The sequence below is a fragment of the Marmota flaviventris genome, chromosome 12 (genome assembly GCF_047511675.1).
Source record: "Marmota flaviventris isolate mMarFla1 chromosome 12, mMarFla1.hap1, whole genome shotgun sequence".
NCBI lineage: Eukaryota > Metazoa > Chordata > Mammalia > Rodentia > Sciuridae > Marmota > Marmota flaviventris.
Window position 1 is genome coordinate 79,271,264 of NC_092509.1, and position 22,074 is coordinate 79,293,337.

The window sequence follows — 22,074 nt, forward strand, 5'->3', positions numbered from 1 at the left end:
AGAAGGTACACCTGGTAGAAGAAATTAACAGTTACTCAGTGTATCACTCCAACTTATCTACTTTTTGCTTAAAAACATTTATTTAAAAAAAGAAAGAAAAAAGAAAGGAAAACCTCTCTGCTTCTCCCCAGAAACTTAAGTGGGAAGGCAGGAGAAGACCGACTGCCCCCACCAACGCCAGCAGCCTGTATGGAGAGGAGCTGTGGGAGGGAGGGACAGAGAGAAGCTCCTGCCAGAGCACAGGCCCAAAGTGACAGATACCTAAGGTCAGAAAACAGATTATCCCGAGGGGACCAAAACTTCAGGATGTTGACTGGAAAACTAGAATTTGAGAACAATTATTCTGAAAGCCTGGGCAGTCCGAAGAGACAGGCCATGCACATGACCTCTAACTGCCCTTGGGCTCCAGGATTTGCTGGACATAGTTGACAACATTGCTGTGGAGCTGGGAGGCAGTGGACGCAAAAGTCTCCTTGGCGAGGGTCTGGGCCACTTCACTGCCACTCATCATGGCGTGGTACAGCGGAAGGGTATACTTCTGCTTCCCCTGCAGAAACACATGCACGGGCTCTGAGCAGCTTGTTGTTGTCTTCCCAGCCCTCTTCCCCTGGAAGCAGTCTAACAGGGATCATGGTCAAGTGCCAAGAGGGATGTGGAACCAGAGTTGAAATAGAGAGCTTCCCAGTCAGAGGTGCTCTGATTCTGGCATCTTCTCAGGTGGCAAAGATCCATGGAGATAAATCTCAACATGCATCCAAAGCCAGGATAACATAGGGACCCCTACATCCACAGAACAAATGAGATGGGTTAACACAAAGGGACTGCCAACTTTTGGAGAGCTGGAGGTGGTCAGCTACCAAGGTAGTGACAGACATAAAAGGCGGCAGCACAGGGCTGGGGTGGGGCTCAGTGGTAAAGCACCCCTGGGCTCAATCCTTAGTACCATTAAAAAAGAAAACAACTGGGCTGGGTTGTGGCTCAGTGGTACAGCGCTTGCCTAACATGTGTGAGGCCCTGATCCTCAGCACCACATAAAAATAAATAAATAAAGGTACTGTATCCATCTACAACTAAAAGACTATATATATATATATATATATATATTTTTTTTTTTTTTTTTTTTTTTTTTTTTTTTTAAAGACTGTAGCACATAAAACTCAGGACCACATAAGGTCAACTACAATCAAGCAAAAGAAAACCCCTAAGTCAAATTTGCATAACTGTCTACCTCACAAGAAGTGGTCAGAGGGCTCAGAACACCCCCAACAGACATGCAGCTCCTGCTTCATACAGATCAGAGAAGCTGAGCATTGCTTTGTATCCAGCCCACTCTTCCCTGCTCTGCAATCAAATGACATTCAGTTCCTGGGGAAAGCCCCACCCTTACCCAGGAGGCAGATCTCATGAGCTGATGGAGGATCCTTCTGTGCATTCTAATCCCAAGTCCTGCAGCTTTCCCATAAGGCAGGGATCTATATAATCTAGCCTTTGCTCACCTTGCTTGTCCTCTGGCCCTCTCCCATTCTTCCCATGACCAGAATCATGCTATGTGTTACCCTCCTTACCAGTTTTGAGTGAGGGTTAGCTGACTACCTTTTATCTCTCAAGCCTCTACCAGATTATCTGCAAAAAAACCCCTAAGCTCGCAGGCTTTCTCTTTCCCTAGGACGATATCTCCAGCGGCCACATTATTAACACAATGAGGAGTAAGATCCTCTGGAGGTCCCAGGCTCCACATCCTCTGTAGCTCTGAGCTCAGACCACAAGACACTAAAGACGCTTTGCCCACAGGATGACTTCAAGTATGGTGGGTAGTCCACATCCCGCCTTCATGGGACAGGGAGGTGGGGGTCACCCACCTGGCTCTGCAGGAACTCTTTCACTTTCCAGAAATCCTCCTGATGGTCGTTCTTAAGTACAATTTGACCCCATCGTAGCCGCAGCTCTGCATTCCGGGCATTTGAGACCTTCGGGTATGCCTCTCCAAGTTTTTTCACATTCCCTAGAAAAGAGAAAGAAATCGATTGTTTTGTTTTGTTTGGTACCAGGGATTGAACCCTGGTGCTTAACCCTGAGTCACATCCTCAACCCTTTTTTTGTATTTTACTTAAAGACAGGGTCTCACTCAGTTGCTTAGGGCATCGCTCAGTTGCTGAAGCTGGCTTTAAACTCGATCCTCCTATCTCAGCCTCCAGAGCTGCTGGGATGACAGGCATGTGCCTCCATACCCAATGGTATGCGTTGTTAATGACCAGCAGGGGAAGCCAAGAAGCCCCATTCTCAGGGACACTAAGTGCTTGCCCACCCTGAGGTCCTCAAAGAGGCCACAACCACCCACTTTATCATTCATTCTTATGCTCCAGAATGGTAATATTCTATTATCACAGTTACTTGAACTTCTTTTTTTTTTTTCATTTTTTTGTAGTTGTAAATGGACAGCATGCCTTTATTTTATTTGTTCATTTTTATGTGTTGCTGAGGATCAAACCCAGTACCTCATGCATGCTAGGCAAGCGCTCTGCCACTGAGCCAGAGCCCCAGCCCAGTTACCTGAACTTCTAAGGCTCTTCTGTCCAATGTCTCTTACTGTCCAGTCACCTAACCCCAAACTGGTAATATGGGTGCAGGTCACAGACATGCTCTTTTCCTGTAATCATCCTATTTTCCTTTATGGATTATAACACATGTATACCCCCTAAAATATGCTTCCCCACTTTTTTCCTACCATTAACCTATCAATTTATCTGAACTTTACCTGCATCCCCCCCAATATTGGAGACTGAATCCAGCAGCACTTTACCACTGAGCTACACCCCAAGCCCTCTTTATTTTTAATTTTGAATTAGGGTTTCAATAAATTGCTGAGGTTGACCCTGAACTTATGCTCCTCCTTGCCTCAACCTCTTGAGTAGCTGAGATTACAGCCAAGCACCATTATGTTTTAGCTTTTTCTCACCCCTTGGTGAATATTATCTCTTTTTCTTTCTTTCTTTCTTTTTTTTTTTTTTTCTTTTTGGTACCAGGCCACCAAGCCACATCCCCAGCCTTTTTTATTTTTATTTTTTATTTAGAGACAGGGTCTCGCTAAACTGCTTAGGGCAGCCCTAAATTGCTGAGGCTGGCTTTGAACTCATGACACTCCTGCCTCAGCCTCCCAAACTGCTAGGATTACAGGCATGCGCCACCACACCCAGTGGTGAATATCATTTCGATCAAGCAGCAAGCATTAATGGTTAAAAGCTTTGGATGACTGTATTCAAATTCCAGTCCATTTATTGGCTGTATGAACTATGTGTGCCTCAAGTTCATTTTGTTACATGGGGATTAAAATCACAATTCCTCCTTCACAGACTAGTTATAAGGATTAAGCCACCTCATAGATATGCAGAGCCTAAAAAAGTGGCCTGCAGCGCCTGAAGCATTGAGAAATGCCAGGCTTCCTCTACTCCCCATGGCACCAGTACCCAGGACCTGTATTCTTCTGATGACAGGTTTCTCATGAAGTACTTGCCTCCCTGCTATATCTGGCACTGCCTTGGGCCAAGATCTCAACTCCTCCTGACTCTCCTTCTGGACCAGGTTAAAAGCTGTTACCCAAGGAGACTTGATTCAGCATATTGAAGAAATAACCCACTTATTCTTACCAGGAGGGAGAGGGGATTTCTGGAGGATCTTATCTAGGAAGTAGATCAGCTGGTAGGTCTTCCAGGAAGAGATGGCCACAGCCTCAATGGCTGGCATGTTTAGCTCCTCAGTCACCCACAGCTGGGCCAAATTTTCAGCTGGCTTCATGAGTGAGTCCCCAGGAGAGAGATCAGGAAGGTACGGGGGCCAGCCAGGAGTATTCAGCCATCGATCAAACTCAAAACCTGTTGAACAAAAGGAGAGAAGATACTATCAGAATACTCTGGCCAGGTCAAGGTCAACTTTCCCAAGCAACTCCTAGAGACCTCAAGCCCTACCTCTCTTCAACCCAAACTCCTTCTCCAGTACTTAATGTCACTTTCCCAAACAACAATTTGTCCAGCAAGGTCAAAGTTAGATGATACCTGGAGAATATCATAGTAAGGCTGGACTGTGACTATTTCTTCTGTGAAAGTGTTCTGTGCATTTGTTTTTCAATACTAGGGACAGGACACAGGAGCACTCTGTGAGCTCATCTCCATTCTATCTTTTATTTTGAGACAGGGTCTTGCTAAGTTGCTGAGGCTGGTTTTCAACTTGAGATTCTTCCTGCCTCAGCCTCTTGAGTGGCTGGGATTCCAGCAGTGAAAGTGTTTTGTTGTTTTGCTCTATAATTAACCTTATGCTGTCAGATGCTTTCCTAGCTGTATTCTCTTGATCACTGCAACGGCATCGTGCTTAAACACCAGGGCTCCAAAACAGGGCTCCCTGGGTTACTGTCCCAACTCTTCCCTTAACTAGCTGGGAGACCACAGGCACATTACTTCATGTCTTGGCGCCTCAGTTTTATCTGTAAAACGGTGGTGACAGGCCCTACCTTGTTTGATAGCTGTGAAGATTAAATGAGCAAATACACATTAAAAGCTTAGCACACTGCCTGGTGCATAGTAAGCACTCAGGAATTGTCACCTAGTGATAGCTACAGAATCTCATGACCTTCAAATGCAGGCCTCTGTCTAGAGAGGAGGTGCTACCCAGGGCCTAACCAATCCAGCTGTCATAGGAGGCTGACGTTAGCAGGCCCAAGACAGTGACTCAGAGTTCACAGCAGGACCAAGGGGTGTGTCTAATGAACTATCTCACCCATGACAGGACATTCTCTCCTCTCTGAGGAGGCAGAACCTCCCAAGCAGACAGCAGGACAGCTGCTGGCATTTTCCTTTGCTCAGAGGGCCATAGAAGGCCAAACCATGAAGTTAAGGCAGGGGCTGCCCCATCCTGCCCTGAGACTGTTCGTATGGGCAGTGGCAGCAACTCTCTGGGGAGAGAGAAGGGAATGATCATGTGTGTTCAGGTGTGAGGAAAACAAAACACAGAGGGAAGAGTAGAGAAGCAAAACAGGTGAAAACGAGGCCAAGTGGAATTGAGAGAAATCTTTTACAGTGGAATTGAGAGAGGTCTTTTTGTAGTCATTGCTAGTTCTGAGCCCAGGGCCTGGCACACACTAAGCATGTGCTCTCCCACTGAACTGCATCTTACATCCAAGAGAATCACTTTTGTGGAACAGAGCTGGGACCTGGGATTGCTCCCCACAAAGGGCCACTTATCAGATAACTTTTATCCACTGACTTCCCACCCACCTTGGTCTTCCAAACATAAACTAGATATAACTCTCCATTATCTCCTAGAAGCCTGTGAGCCAGTTCCTCCACTTACCTGGGATGGAATCTACTCTCTTCTTCTTCAGCTCAGGGAAATATTCCAAGTAGAATTCCAGAAAGTCATCAGCTAAGATACTTTGGAATTTAAACTCATCCACATAGGCCTGTGGGAAGGAAGGTGCCTTTTAGCTTCTCTGGATGGCTTGGGCCTTCTCCAACCCCTTACCTCTTATGCCCTCTGCCTCTACCCTTGCATTCCTCCCAGCTGCTTTATCTGTTCCTTGTCCTTCTCCCCTCATTGAAAGTTGACTATACCTTGAGAAACTTGTCAAACTGATCCTGATCACCCACCAAGTGGGCCAAGTATGAGACAAAGCAGAAACCTTTCTCGTAGGGTGTCTCATTGTAGGTATCGTCTGGGTCAACACCTAGCAGAGGAGAAAGCAGACAGAATTTGAGCATCAATAATCTACTCCCCTCACTGTCCCCATTGCTCCAAATTCAAAGACTAATGTTGCAAAACATCAAACCAGCTTCCACGGGGACAGGAAGACCAAGGTTTCTAGATCCATTCTGGCCTCTCCCAAAGCACTTCAAAGGAGATCTTAGAGGGGTCAGAAACTACAGACTTAAGAAGAGGAAAAGGAAACCAGCCATCCAGAGGAACTGACATATTTCCTTGTTCCTGAGGTCTGCTTTGCTTGGGCAGGAACCATCGATTCTTAGGGTGGAACATGGAAACATGGAGCGCAGTCTTTTCCAGCCATACTGGTCACCCCCTACCTACTCAACCTCCCCTCCCAGAATGCGTTGTTTTCACAACTGTTCTAGACTAAAACTAATTTACCAACATACAAGAAGTTCATTTCCATAGTTGGAGGGACCAAGGAACATGAGCTTCAGCTGAACAAAATGGTTTTACATTAGTCACCCATGGAACATTTAAAAAAAAAAAAAAAGTAAAAACCTCTGAACCTAAAAATGATTAGGTTCATGACCTTGGACAAGCCACTGAACTTGTCTAATTTGTCTAATGCTTCTCTGTTTACAAAAAAAAAAAAAAAAAAAAGGCTGTGTTCTATAGAATTCACAGGTGGCGCACGCCTATAATCCCAAAGGCTCTGGAGACTGACGCAGGAGGATCACGAGTTCAAAGCCAGCCTCAGCAATCTAGGGTGGCCCTAAGCAACTTAGCAAGACCCTTTCTCAAAATAAAAAATAAAAAGGACTGGGGACGTGGATCAGTGGTTAAGCACTCCTAGGTTAGATCCTTGATACTTTAAAAAAAAAAAAAAAAGAAAAAGAAAGAAAGAAAGAAAAAGGAAAAAGGAATAAGAAAACACCTCATGAAACAGCACGGACCTGTGAACTGCACAGGGCTGGCCTGAACTCCAACTGGCTGAAACGGTTGGGTTGTCAGTCTAGTGTCCAGGAACAGCTACAAAGAACTCTGGAGGGCCCCTCCCTCCCAAAAAAGCGATTCTAAGTGCACAATGATCAACATGAAACTCTAGCTTGGGGATACAGTGCAATTCAGGGGAGAGGGGAAGGCTGAGCAGGCTCCCAGACCTGGTTCAATCTTCACTCGCAGCTTGTTGAGCGGGTTTTCCTCTCCGGTGATGTCCATGTGCTGCCGCAGCAAAGCTCGCCCAGTAGCAGCTTCCAAACAGGTATAAGCAGCCCCTGGAATGGACAAAAATGGACAAATTTTTTGAAACCCAAAAGCTGGTCACCACTTCCAAGCGTATTTTCCTGGAGAAAGCACTGTGCTGCCCCCTTGTGGCGTGAAACTTAATAAGGTCCCTTCCTGGAGTCAGAAGGTAAATAGGGTCGCAGAGAACGTGACTCAGCTCTGAGTTCCCTGTTGCTCTAGGCTATAAGGACTAGGCTAATTAAGTTGTAGGTTTCTCCCAGGAGGACTGGGAGAACCACACCTTCTCCCTGACAGTTACCTTTTCCTATCAATCTATTTTTATTTTTAGATAGCAATTGGATCTTCTATGAAAATTTAAAATATGTTTCGTTTGTTTGTCAAACAAGAGAAACAGTCACAAGATTTTTAAAGATCTCAGGGCTGGGAATGTAGCTGAGTGGTACAGCTCGTGCACAGCATGTGCAAGGACATGGGCTTGATGTTCCACAAAAACAAAGCAAAATAATCCTAGGGACTTAGGAGGCTGAGGCAGAAGGATGGTAAGCTGGAGCCCAGTCTCAGCAAATTAGCAAGACCTTATCAAAATAAGAAATAAGAAGGACTGGGGATGTGGTTCAGAAGTAAAGTGCCCTTGGGTTCAATCCCCAGTACACACACACCACAAACACATACACATACACATACACACACACACACACACACACACACACACACAAATTCTTTAAAAAATCTCTAACTCTACTTATGGCTTTAAACATAACTAAGAGCCTAGTACAGTGGTGTACACCTATAATGCCAAGTACTTGGGATGCTAAGGCAGGAAAATTGTAAGTTCAAGGCTGGCCTCAGCAATTTAGCTAAGATCCTGACTCAGAACAAAAATAAAAAAGGGCTGGGGATGTAGCTCAGTGTTACAACACCTGCGAAGGTTCAAGTGAACCCTGGGTTAAATCCCCAGTACCATAAAAAACATATGAAACAACACAAAAACGCTGAAGGAATGGTGGAGGGGAGGGGACTGAGTGTTTCAACCAGCCAGCTCTGCCATTTACTAGGTACTCTGACTGGAAGCCTCTCTTAGCCTAGGTCTCTTCCTCTAAACAATGGGAAAGTATCATTTCCCTTAGGATTCTTAGAAGCTGATTAAGACATTCATAAACAGGCTTTTACTCTATCTACTCTGAATCGAAGTATAAATTTGTACTAATTTTCTGGGAGGTTAGGGACAATATGTACTAAAAAGTCTCTAAAATGTTCAAAACCAAGTGGTGCCTAGTAGTGCACATCTACATGTAATACCAGCCACTCAAGAGGCTGAGGCAGGAGAATTCCAAGTTCAAGGCCAACCTGAACACTTTACCAAGACACTGTCTCAAAACAAAAATAAAAAAGGGCTGAGGATGTAGCTCAGTGGTAGAGTGCTTGCTTGGCAAACAGGAGTAGCTGGGTTCAATCCCTAGTACTTCCCAACACACACACACACACACACACACACACATACACACACACACACACACAGAGAGTTCAGATCCAGAATTACATTTCTATGAATTTATCCTTATTGAAGTTGTATCAGATGTGCATCAACATTTCTACAATAATTTCCACAATATTTCAGTGGAGAGCTGGGGATATAGCTCAGCACCAGCACTTGCCAAGCATGCCCAAGGCCCTGGGTTTGATCTCCAGCACCACTAAAAACATATTTATAAAAATGTCAATAGATGTTATATACACAATGGAATTTTACTAAGCAATTAAGAGAGAATAAAATCATGGCATTTGCAGGTAAATGGATGGCACTGGAGAAGATAATGCTAAGTGAAGTTAGCCAATCCCCAAAAAAACAAATGCCGATGATGTTTTCTCTGATATAAGGAGGCTGACTCATAGTGGGGTAGAGAGGGGGAGCATGGGAGGAATGTCCTCATTTGGATAATGAGGATATCATTATCCAAAGTACATGTATGAAGACATGAATTGGTGTCAACATACTTTATATATAACCAGAGATACGAAAAATTGTGCTGTCTATGTGTAATAAGAATTGTAATCATTCCACTGTCATTTATTTTTTAAAAATTTTAAAAAAATACAATAAATAAATAATGAAGCATTTTAAAAAAATGTCAATAGATGGGAATAACCTATCTAACAAGTGGAGATTGATAAATCATGAAACATCCACACTATACAGCCATGTGTGTATACATATATTTATATATCATACACACATGTATACACATATACACAGGCCTTCTGCATGCTAGGCAAGTACTCTACTTCTAGGCTATATCCCTAGACCCTTGGACAAAATTTAATGACTTAACAAGCTTTTAAGACTCTTTTAAATTTTAAGTTTAAATAGCAAGACAGCTGTGAAACCATGGAGAGTTTGATAACTCATACACACATACTACATATATACACAGAAAAACAATTTGAAAGAATATACATTCATTATGCTTGAATAATGAGATTATAGATAATTTTTTCTTCCTTTTTGTGTTTTTCCACATATACCAAACAGATCTTCTTTCTGAGACAAAGTCTCGCTAAGTTGCCCAGGGTAGCCTCAAACTTGTGCCTGCCTGTGTCAGCCTCCTGAGTCACTGGGATTATAGGTGTGCTCCACTGCACACGGAAAATTATGGTTTCTTTCCTCCACTCTCCCCAGTACTGGGGATTGAACCAGGGGCACTTCATCACTTAGCTACATTCCTAGCCCTTTTCATGTTTTTTATTTTGTGACTGAGTCTAAGTTACCCACGCTAGTCTTGAATTTGTAATCCTCCTGCCTCAGCCTCCTGAATAGCTAGAATTATAGGTGTGCATCACCACACCTGGCAAATTATTTTTTGCAAGGCATCTAGGACAAAGTTGGCATAAAGGTGATTAAGATAATGATGACAATGATTTTATGATTCATTCACAACTTAGCCCACTACCTGGATGATCAACCCTGGGCAACTCTCCCACAGGGGTTGCCTGGCTCAGGGAGGAGTGCGCCTGGTGTGTGGCTGCAGCTTAGATGGGGGAACTTTCATTGTGAGTTCACCTGTTAGTCCATTCGGTCAGTATAAACCATGGCTGCCACTGTCTCTGTGGCAGGTGGTGGAGCAGGGATTACCTACTTTAAATACAATGTTTATCCACTAGCCCTGTATCATCTTTCACCTGAATTTTCTGCACTGTGCCCTCCTCTCCACGCCCACCTGTATCCTAAACCCCCAAAGGAGACAGCACTGGCCTCACAGTGGGGAATGGGGATAGGTTGCCTGGGGGGAGGCTGGCACCTTACCAAACAGGATGGTGGAGATCCTCCTCTGGGCATACATGGTGAAGCCTTCGTTAAGCCAGAACTCCCCCCAGTTGGCATTAGTGACCAGGTTCCCAAACCAACTGTGGGAGATCTCATGAATGATGACGTCAGCCAAGGAGCGGTCCCCTGCTAGTAGGCAGGGGGTAACGAAGGTCAGACAAGGGTTCTCCATTCCTCCAAATGGAAAGGATGGTGGCATGAAGAGCAAGTCATACCTGCCAAAAAACTGAAAGGTCACAGAGACGTCCTGGCTCCCTGAAACAGACCTTACTTCCCTGAAGTGGCCTTCCCATCTCGCTGTAAGCCCTAAGGGTTGTGGTCGCTAGACAGGCAGAGCATGATCTCAGGTGGAAATGAAGTCCAGCTCCTCAGTCTTCTCCAGAGGGCAGGGCTCCCCTGTCCTCGGCCTCCCCTTTCCTAGGGCTCCAACTCTCTCTCCTCCAAAGCATGGGGTGAACATACTCCTGGCCCTGTCACACTCAGCTCACACCCTCACTCCTCTAGGAGGCCAACTTGCAGTCACAAATACCAGTGAATATCTAAGAAGCCTGAAGTCTAAAGATGTAAAAGGACAAAATGGAGAGTGGATAACTTCCCACCAGGATCAAAGGCCCTAGCTGAGTCTCCCCATGTCTAACATGGCAGCAGATTTTTATCATCTAAAGATCCTTCCCTCCTGGAGTCCCCTCCTCAGCCACTCCCAGGGGCCTGGCTCACCCCTTTCTCTACCTCCTCTCCTTCACTTCTAGGATCAAGGAAACCTTGCTCTAGGAGATACAAGAAAGGGAAGTAGCCCCAGAAGGCAGAATGGAAAGCAAGAACTTAGTTTAACAAAACACACTTGTCAGTGTGATACCACACCTTCCCCAAACGTAGGGTCCAAAAAGCTTCTCTCCTGTCGCCAAGAATTCTTCTATCACTCCGTCGTATTCCTCCTTGGCAGCATCAATCAGGCAGGGTTCTGCCCACACCCGGCTCCTTAATGGTAAGAACACAGAAAAATCAGAGGGTGTGTCGACACTCCTACAGAGACCAAGCCTTAAACCACCTGTAAAAACCAGCGTTGGTCCATATCTGAGTCAAATAAATGTGATCGTGTGGTCAGCCACAGAGACAGAAGATGCAAGATCAGATCACCTGCACCTACTGCCTTGAGGTAATGGGAGGTAACCTGCAGTGCTAAAGTCTGTGGCTTCAACACTGAGTGTGATCTTGCAAAAGTTATTTGACCCCCCTGAGCCTCAGTTTTCTTGATCATCAATAAGAGATGAAGATTAGCTAAAACAGCATACAAGCTGGGCACAGTGGCCTATAATCCCAGCTACTCAGAAGGCTAAGGAAGGAGGATCACAAGTTCAAAACCAGCCAAGGCGAACCTGGCAAGATCCTATCTCAAAATTAAAAATAAATAAATAAATAAAAAGGGCTGGAAGTATAGTTTGGTATTAGAGGGTCCTGGGTTCAACACCCAGTGTGGGGGAAAAAAAAAAAAGCAAAGCATGTGGGGCTGGGGTTGTGGCTCAGCAGTAGACAGCTTGCCTCACATGTGTGAGGCCTTGGGTTCGATCCTCAGCACCACATAGAAATAAATAAATTAAATAAAGGTATTGTGTCCAACTACAACTAAAAAATAAATTTTTTTTTTTTTTTAAAAGCAAAGCACGAGAAAGGCCTTCATACAGTGACATATAAATGTTAAGTTTCCTTTTTCCTATTTATGGGACAGATGAAGGAATGGTTCTTTTTTGTGTGTGTTCTGTTTGTTTTTGTGCTACTGGGGATTGAACCCTGGGGCCTCCTCCACTGAATTATATTCCCAGACCTTTTTATTTTTTAATTTTGAGATAGGGTCTTGCTAAATTGCTGAGGTTGGCCTCCAATTATGATCCTACTGCCTCAGCCTCCAGACTGGCTGGCATTACAGGCGTGCACTAGCAGGCTAAGAAACAATTCTAATAATAGCATCTTTGGAAATGAAAGAAACCTTAAGAGATAAATCTATTAATGTTAATATAAAATTGCTATTGTCCTAGGTGCGATAATGGTACGGTGCCTTTATTCTTCACAATTAAGGAAGAATGGTTTTACTCTTTTTTTTTTTAATATTTATTTTTTAGTTTTCGGCGGACACAACATCTTTGTTTGTATGTGGTGCTGAGGATCGAACCCGGGCCGCACGCATGCCAGGTGAGCGCATTACCGCTTGAGCCACATCCCCAGCCCCATGGTTTTACTCTTAACAGAGGCACTCTGATTTACTTTAAATGGTCTACAATAAATGAAAACAAACCCACACAGAAATAAAACTGATAATGACAAAATGAATGAGCATACAGATATTTAGTGCCTCATCCTTTCAATTTTCTGTACATTTAAATTTTTCATAATAAAAAATAGGAAAACAAAAGGAAAAGGCCAAGGCTGAGAGGTGACTGTCAGCACAAGACCATTTACTGAACCCAAGAAGAAGCTGACGCCAGAATCCAGGGCTCCTGTGCAAGTCAGTGTCCTAGAGCCTTGGTCTGCCTAGCTACAAACTAGACACAATAAGACGTCCCCACGGAATCTGGGTGAGCACTACAAGAGGTCATGTACAAAAGGCCTTCTGGGGTATATCACCAACCCCTTTCTGGCCAGGACTCTCTTCCCAAGGTAACAAGACTGGGGACAGGTGGCACATTTTGCTAGTCCTTCACATTTAATGTACTCCATGAGACTTTAAGATGTGACCCATGAGGCAGGGAGCATGCATCTGAGAAGGGAAGGAAAAAGTCACCACCAGAAGTTAGATTCTGCCACCTAGTTTGATATACTGGTTGTAATTTTCTTACAAAGCTTCAAAAGATAAATAAAACATTATCATTCCGTATATTTAGAATTTGTTTTTCTCTCATTGCCCATTAATAGTTCACATTCAGCTAGGCACAGTGACACATGCCTGTAATCCCAGCTACCCAGGAGGTTGAGGCAAGAGGATCACGAGTTCAAGGCCAGCCTTAGCAATTTATCAATTCTGTGGAGTGTTCTTGGGTTCAATCACTAAGTACCAACAAACAACAACAACAAAAAACCTTCTCACACTTTTATTAATAGAAACTTAGTAAGGGTAAATACATTCTCAAAATGACATTCCTTTATTTATTTATTTCCCTGTCTATTGCAAAGATGACATCCCTTAGGTTATCTTTTCTTTTTATCCCTTAGGTTATCTACGGCACTGCCTATTAGGAAGAGGATAAGACCTTGTCTTTTAAGACTGACATTGTTTTGAGTGTGTTTGTTAGAAGCAGACACCAATAGAATCCTATCTATTATTCCACCCGATACCCAGGAACTACGATTCATGAGCCCTGCAGTGTTACCATGCCCAGTTACAAAGTCTGAGGCTTGTCATCACAATCTCGTTGAGGACACCACCACCTCCAGGAACTGAGAGCAGGGCCAGAGATAAAAAGCAGCAGCAGAGCCAGCAAAGGGCCTCGGCTTTGCAGTTCAATATTTGATCCCGTCACAGCAAGAGCAAGCTGCAGTGGTAGATGATATAACATCCAGAAAACCTATACTCCTGGTAAAATTTCTTGTTTCAGGAAACCTTACAAAATCTGTCTCCACCAAATCCATCTAATTTCACGGAGGCATTGTGTCACCCTAAGTTTAGATACGTGCATCTGCAACAGATAGAGACCCCTCCCTCTCTAGAAGGAAATAATGAAATCAAAATTGTGTATTTTTAGGAATAAAGTGTTAAAGAAAAATGAGAAGATTTGGTACAAAAATTATTATTTTTTAATTACTACAGTAGCAGGATGCAGTGACACAACACACATCCATAATCCCAGCATCTAGGGAGGTTGAGGCAGAAGGATCATGAGTTCAAGGCCAGCAACTTAGCAAGGCAACTTAGCAAGGCCCCCAACAACTTAACAAGACCCTGCCTCAAAAAAAAAAAAAAAAAAAAAAAAAAAGGGCTAGAGATGTGGCTTAGTGGGTTGAGTGCCCCTTGGTTCAATTTCTGGTAACAAAAAAAAAAAAAAAAAAAATTACTATAGTAGCTGGGCACTGTGACACAGGTCTGTAATCCCAGCGACTCAGGAGGCTGATACACGAAGATTGCAAGTTAGAGGCCAACATTGAGAACCTGTCTAAAAATAAAAATAAAATTAAAACGACTGGGAGTAGCTCAGTGGTAGTGTGCCCTTTCCTAGTACTGCCAAAAAATAGTGAATATCGTTTTTTTTTTTTTTTGCTAGAGGGCATTTAGAATTTAAAGACACTATTAAAGATCAATCTTCTAGCCTGACATGGAGGCGCATACCTATAATTCCAGTGGCTTGGGAGGATGACAGGAGGATGGCGAGTTCAACGCCAGCCTCAGCAATGGAGAGATACTAAGCAACTCAGTGAGACCCTGTCTCTAAATAAAATGCAAAATAGGGCTAGGGATGTGGCTCAGTGGCCAAGAGCCCCTGAGTTCAATCCCTACTACCAAAAAAAAAATAAATAGGGCTGGGGATATGGCTCAGTAGTCGAGTGCCCCTGAATTCAATCCCTAGTACCAAAAAAAATCAATCTTCTAAAACTGTCACCTAAGTCTCAACATGACTCTAAAATGCAGCCTAGGACAACTGTTATTGCTAAGCAGGACTGTGATCTCATTCCAGACAGCAGGTTTAGAACTGGAGAAAGGGAGATTGGAGGGGAAGATAGTAGAGGAATGGAGTAGAGAAAAGGGTGCCTCCCCCAGCTGTACTCTGCTTCTCCACTGTAGAAGGCTCTAGACGCAGACACAGGATCCCATGCTGTCCCAAGAACCATCCCAGTGGTACACTGGTCAGAGTCCTCCTTGACTCCAAGATCAAACCAACCTTGCCTGTGGGGTCTTTGTCTCCTACCTGGGTCCAACTTCAGCTGAAACCAGATCTCCGATGGCCAAAGCTATCAGATAGGAGGGGACAGGCTGACACATCTGGAAGAAGAACTTATTTGGACCTCTCTTCTCCCAGGTACTTGCACTCATCACAGCTGTGAAGCCATCTGGGACCTGGCAACAGAAAAAGCTTATAGGGCCAACCCAGAGTCTCCTGTGACTAGATTGAAGAATAGTGTGTCCAGCGACCTGCATGGTGATACTAATGACCTAGAATCCATTTTAGAGAACACAAAAGCTTCAAGAAAGTAAACCTGTGCTAAATTTATGGGATTTAGAAAGCTATATGAAACTTGTGAAGGTAGAAGAGTTAAAGAGGATTCAATCTTTCAGAGGTACTACTGGATGGATAATAATTTGTCAACTAAAATGTAATCTGATAGGTCTGAAATTATATATATATATATACATATATATGTATATATACATATATGTGTATATATACATACATATATATATATATATATATATATATATATACATATATATATATATATATATATATATATATATATATATATATATAATTTTTTTTTATTTTTTATTTTTTTAAAACAGAGAGATCTTACTATGTTGCCCAGGCTGGCTTCTGCTTTGAACTCCAGTGTTCAAGCAATCCTTCTACCTCAGCCTCCCAAGTAGCTGCAACTACAGGTGCACATCACCATGCCAGGCTGAAATTATTTTCTTGGTCCCTGAGGGCAGGTGCACCTAACCTTAATCTCCTTACCTCAACAAGAGCTGAATATTTGCATTTCACTGCAGGAGTGTCGAAGCAAGGGAAGAAAGCCCGATTTAGAACAGCTTGACCCTGGGTATAGACAAAAGGCTTCTTCTTTCCTGCTGTCTGCTCAGGAGACAACCAGCAAACCTAAAGGAACAGAAAAGCATTTTGGAACTGACATCCCTCAGAGGAACTCAGTCCAGCCAGACAAAAGATCTGGCTGGCATGGGAAAATCTCAGGGAATTCTTACAAGTAATTCAGGAGGCAAGAAGATTGTACATTTGAGGTCAGCCTTAGCAAGATCCAGACCAGCCTAGACAATTAAGTGAGAACTGTTCTCAAAATTTAAAAAGGGGAGGGGGGCAGGGCTGAGGATATAGCTCACCCCTGGGTTCAATCTCCAGTACACACATATAAAAAAACCCTCAGGTAATTCTTAAAATCCTTCTGCCAGTTGATTGGGCTCTGACTGGAAAGTTCTCTTCCACTGTGTATTTACTCTCTCCTAAAATCCACACCATGGTATGACATCCTCTTCACAGGGCAGAACTACCACAAAGGATCCATTTCTTACTGCATCCTGGGGGTCATCTCAGGAATCCTACACCTAGCCCCTGATCCCGTCACTTTGTCTTCTTCCTGTGTTCTTCTTACTGTAGTAGTCAACACTGAAGCAACTGTATTGGGACTTGTGATGACACAGGAAAGCAGAACCAAACTATGAATCTATGAATCGGTGATTAACATGTGCTCTCCATTGCTGAAGCTTATCTTTTCAGCATAAATATATTTTATAAGTTTTATATGCATTTGTTGTATGATTATTATTATTATTTTGAGATGAACTCTTGCTATGTCCCCAGGCTGGCCTTGAACTCCTGGAGTCAAGCAATTCTCCTGCCATAGCTTCCCAAGTGCCAGTACTAAAAGTATGCACCACAGTGCCTGATGACTATTGCTAGACAAGCACTCTACCGCTGAACTACATCCTCAGCCCCTTTTTAAAACTGTGAGACAGGGTCTGGCTACAGTGTCTAAGTAGGCCTCAAATTTGTGACCCTTCTGCCTCAACCCCTGCAAGTAGCTGGGATTACAGGCCTACACCACTGTGACCAGCACTCTTGATTGTTTTCTGTTAGCTCTTAAACCAAGGGGAAATCTGAATGATGATAAACCTCATTTCTTCCCACAGTAAAAGGTCACTTACAACATAGATATATCTGGGTGGGTGGGAGGGAATGTATAGCCATCCCACTCCTACTTGCCTTGGCAGTAGGCTTTGCTACAGAGTGGTAGGAGACAGACCTGGGCAGGTATAATGAATGGTTTCAAATACAGAAGCATTTGAGACCTATTTTCAAGAAAGCCACATTGGGATGTCAGATTTTTTTCTCTGCTTGAGTTTTTATTTGTAAATGTGAAAAATTTAGTCTCCTTCTAACAAACACAGTATAGTATGGAAGTGGGGAGATAACTTTGCAGTAGAGAAAACTGAGATATACTACTTCAGCTAGGCAACGGAGGTCAACATCAACAGTCAGAAATCATGGCAGTACTATGCAACCTCAATATGATGTGAGGAAACAGCATCTTACCTATGTGAATTTCTGCTCAAAAACCCATGATCCTAATTTAATCATGAGAAAAACATCAGATAAATTCCAGTGGAGGGTCGCTCTATAATATATCTGACCAACACTCCTCCAAACTGTCAAGGACATAAAAAACAAAGTTTGAAAAACTGTCCAGTGTCAAGAAAGATGTAAGGCTACACACCAGCTATATGTGGTGTTCTGGATAGGATCCTAGAAGAGAAAAAGACATTAAGAACTAAGGAGGGCTGGGGGTATAGCTCAGTTGGTAGAGTGCTTGCCTTGCATGTACAAGGCCCTGGGTTCAATCCCCAGCACCACAAAAAAAAAAAAAAAAAATGAACTAAGGAAATGGAAAAAAACTATAGTTAATAATGATAATATACCAGTACTGGCTCATTAATTTTATCAGAAATGTCATACAAATGTAAAATGCTAATAGGAGAAATTGTGTGTATCGATGGGAACTCTGTACTATCTGCTCATTTTTTCTGTTTTAATCTATTTTTTAAAAGAAAGTATATTAATTAAAAGATGAGTTAGCAATAAGAGTAAACACTCCTAAGAGTACTCACTATGTACCAGGTACTACACTGGTCACTTACATAAAGACATCTCACTTAACTTTGTGAAGCAATTAGACTAGAGCCTGGCACATCTTAATAAGTACTGGCCATCATCCTCTTCACCAAAATTCCTTTTTTATCATCTGCATGAGTTTGGGGGTTTCTTTTTTCTTTTTCTTTTTTTTTGGAGACAGGGTCTTGCAATATTACACAGGATGAAAGGGTGACCTCAAACTTTCAATCCTCTTGCCTCGGCCCTCACTAATCAGGCATGTTCCACTGTGCTGAGTTTTTGTTGTTGTTGTTGTTTTGTTTTGTTTTGACAATGGAATGAAGAAACCTGGCAGTTCATACATTATATAAAGTCGTAAAGTCAGGGAGAGGGTGCTGGGGTGATTAATGTGAGAACCTTCATCAGAATGATAGTGAGGATCAGAGGGGAAGGAATACATACAAGTGCCATTAATGCAGAACTTCACAGTGCAAAGGACAGCTCCTTGTAAAGCACAGACCTCTGCCATTACGTCTTAAATGAAATTCAATCCTGCCACTTTGAGTAGGCAAATTCAGGAGGGTTTAATTTTTCCATTCATCCTGTTTAATTTTTTGTTCCTGCCAAAAAGCAAGGAACCAGGATATAACAGAGTAACCAAAGACACTAAATATAGGTTCCATTTCTCCACAGGGCACTGGGGTTTTCTTTCTCCTTCTAGGCTAGTTTGCATCAAGTGCTTTGGACTTTCATTTTTCAAACAAGTCCTATCACAAGATTAATTTTTTTCCTCCAGTGGTGAACCACACAGGAACAGAACTGCTCTTTGGACCAGTTCTAAGAGCAAAGGGGAACTGCTAGCTAGATGAATAAGTTTCAACTACCCACTGTAAAACTTGTAACCCACCCTGAAAAATAACTAGCAGCCACAGCCTAAGGCCACCAAGGAGTACCTGACTATAAAAAAAGTACACCACATAACCTTCCATCCTCATATTTCCAATATTTGCTCCCAAAAATATAAGATTTGCGAGTCAACCAACAGTGACTCCAACAGTGAGTCCAACTTATTATAAAGCCTAGAACATTCTAATCCCACTTCTCACTTTCACTCAAACTCTTCTGTTAATCAAATCTAGAACTACTTAGGATGAAACAAAACTAATTATATGGGCTTCAAGCATGTTTCAGCCTGTGGAACTAGAAGAGCACACAGAATAAAGGACAGAGTCAGCATCTGGCTAACTAACCAGCACTGTCCAGGGTCCCATAACACAGAAATAAAGTCCCTAGCTGACAATAGGACATAAATCCAAAAGTCCCATAACAGCATTAAGTTCGGTGTATGAACAGTTCGTTATCCAGAAAGGCACATGGAATACTGGATGTGGGGTATGTGATGAGAGGGAATGTGGGGTGATCTAGACAAGCCTCTACCGGGCCAGGGAGGAGAGGCAGGAAGGACAGTAGAAAGGCCAAGCGTAGTACACCGTGGCTGCAGCGGTCAGACTCCAGGAGAGGAAAACCTGGGTCCAGGGAGTTCAGAGGGAACTGATGGTCACTAGGGGAACTGGGAGAGCTCCAGAGGAGCGCTGTGAAGCAATTCGACTAGAGCCAACTTAACCAACTTATCTCTTCCTTTCCCCTCCCTTGAGTTTGCGTGTCTCCAGGCGCAGCTCCGAGGCCGGAAGTGCGGCAGGAAGACACCGGGCAAGGCCAGGGACCAGGGCTGGACACCGGGGGGCGCACTCACCCCGGGTCCCTCTCCGACGCGGTAGGTGAGCACCACCTGGAAGCGCTCGTCCGTGTGGCAGGGCTGCGGGAAGTCCAAGCACAGGGCTTGGCCGTAATGCGAAAAGGGCAGCGTGTGGAAGGGCACGGGTTCCGTGAGCAGCTCCTCCGATTTGGGCCGCTCTCGCCGCAGCATTGCCGCTGTCACCTCGAGGCAGGGGTGCGAGTCGAGCCGCAGCTCGGTGGCGCCCTCCGGCAGCAGGCAGCGCAGATCCAGGATCGCAGTGCCATTCAGCCCCCGGCTCCCCGGGCCCGGCCCCGGCGGCCCGAACTCTGCCCGCAGGTCCAGGTGTAAGTGTAGTATCTCGAAGGCCCGGAAACTGGAAACCGAGGCCACGTCCACTGCCTGGGCCGAGTGCAGCGGCCGCCGAGTCGCGCCGCCGGCCGGAGGCCCACAACTAGCCATGGCCCAGTAGCGCCGTTGCTCGTTGCTGGACCGCGGGCAAAGCCGGCCAGCTCCGCTGGGGTCACGGGAAGCCACGCCTCGTGGCGACGCGCCGCCACAGGCCACGCCCCCGCCCCTGCCACGCCCCCTGGATCCGGCCGGGCCACGCCCTCTCCATGCTCCTCATAGCCCCCTTTAATAGCTTCACACACAGGCTTCAGCATTCTGGAAGGGAGTGGTGCGACCAACTTATCCCACTGGAATGTTACAGTAGTCCGCGGGAGACACCCGTCTCTGCCGACACTTCCTGGTTCCTCATTTTCCACACAGGCAGCGGGATATGGGGACAGAGTCCTGGGTTTAAGGTCTAGTTCAAAATCTCATGCTGTGTGCTTGCTCGGCCAGTTATTAGGACTATGTGTGTCACCTTGGGGAAATTGTCCACGAAAGGTAAATCTTTCCGAATGTCTTTCTGTCTCGGTTTCCAGTTGTAAAATAGGAGTCATAATAGCTTTCTATTTCACGAGGTAGTGGTGAGAACTCAATCAGGCAAGGCGTCCAATACATTTGGTAAACAGCAAACACCTATATAGATGCAAGGAATTTCACACCAGATCAAGGTTCGTCCCCTAGAGACATCAAGCACGCCTATCTCTCCGTCGTTGTGCAAAGGACAAGGAACCAGCACCGCACAGTTTGATGCTTGACTGTCCATTAAGTCACTTTTATTACTCTATATGGTACAGTTTATAGAACTAGTTTATAGAACTAGTTTATACTTTGTTTCTCTTCTATACCAGTGGGTTGCAGTGGCCCTTCTGTGAATAGGAGCCAATCAGTTGTTTTACTGATTAGCTAGAAAATCAGATTTTTTTAAAAAAAGAACAATGTAGGCAGATTTTCATAAAAGGAAATAATCTTATGTGCTTTGTAGGTTTTTTGTTGTGGTGGTGGTGCTAGACATGGAACCCAGGGCCTTGTGCATGCAAGGCAAGCACTCTACTGAGATATATTCCCAGCCCTGTGCTTTTTGTAGTTTTATAGAATTGAAATTTATCTTATGAAATGGTGCTTAAGGTAAATAATTTTTAAAATCCTCATCAATTCAATACAATTTCCTTCCTTCCTTCCTTCCTTCCTTCCTTCCTTCCTTCCTCCCTTCCTCCCTTCCTCCCTCCCTCCCTTCCTTCCTTCCTTCCTTTCCCCCTCCCTCCCTCCCTTCCTCCCTCCCTCCAAAACCTTGGGACACTGTTTTTCTATAGCTTTGAACACAGTGCTTGGTACTTGTTAGACATTCAATACACCTATCTTGAATTTACTCAATCTCCATTTTGTTAAGTATCTACTGTATGCCAGAAGTTAGGCTGAGTGCTAGGAATACAACTGAGTGTGAAACACACCCATCCTTGTGATGCTTACAGCCCAGATCATGCACAAGAGAAAGTCATGACAGCTGTATGTGCTGTGATATCATCAGGGAAGGAAAGAGTCCCCTGGAAGCACATGGTAGTGACACTTAGAGTGATCTTTCCAGTAAATATTGCTGGAGGAAACGAATCTTATCCTTGGATATAGGGTAAAAAAATTTTGGAGTCATGATACTTCTCCATTTGTTTTTTTTATGTTGTTTTGTTTTGGTTTTTCTTATACCAGGGATTTAACCCAGGGATGCTCAACCACTGAGCCACATTCTCAACCCTTTTTATTTCAAGACTAAAGTTGCTTAGGGCCTTGCTAAGTTGCTGAGACGGACTTTGAACTTGCAATCCTCCTGTTTCAGCCTCCCAAACTGCTGGAATTATAGGCGTGCACCACCACATCCAGCTCCATTTAGT

The 22,074-nt window shown here is 44.1% G+C and overlaps 1 protein-coding gene across 1 annotated transcript; it reads right to left on the bottom strand.

Moving 5' to 3' along the window:
* Positions 1–61: 61 nt before the first annotated feature.
* On the bottom strand, positions 62–20,320 carry Rnpep (arginyl aminopeptidase). Its single transcript, XM_027945569.2, has 11 exons — positions 19,817–20,320; positions 15,919–16,059; positions 15,154–15,302; positions 11,123–11,239; positions 10,241–10,476; positions 6,855–6,968; positions 5,601–5,713; positions 5,341–5,449; positions 3,645–3,869; positions 1,860–2,002; positions 62–547 (listed from the first exon to the last, which is right to left on the bottom strand). Exons 1-11 carry the CDS (start codon positions 20,258–20,260, stop codon positions 389–391), a joined length of 1,950 nt encoding a protein of 649 aa, XP_027801370.1. The 5' UTR covers positions 20,261–20,320; the 3' UTR covers positions 62–388.
* Between the last annotated feature and the right edge of the window lie 1,754 nt (positions 20,321–22,074).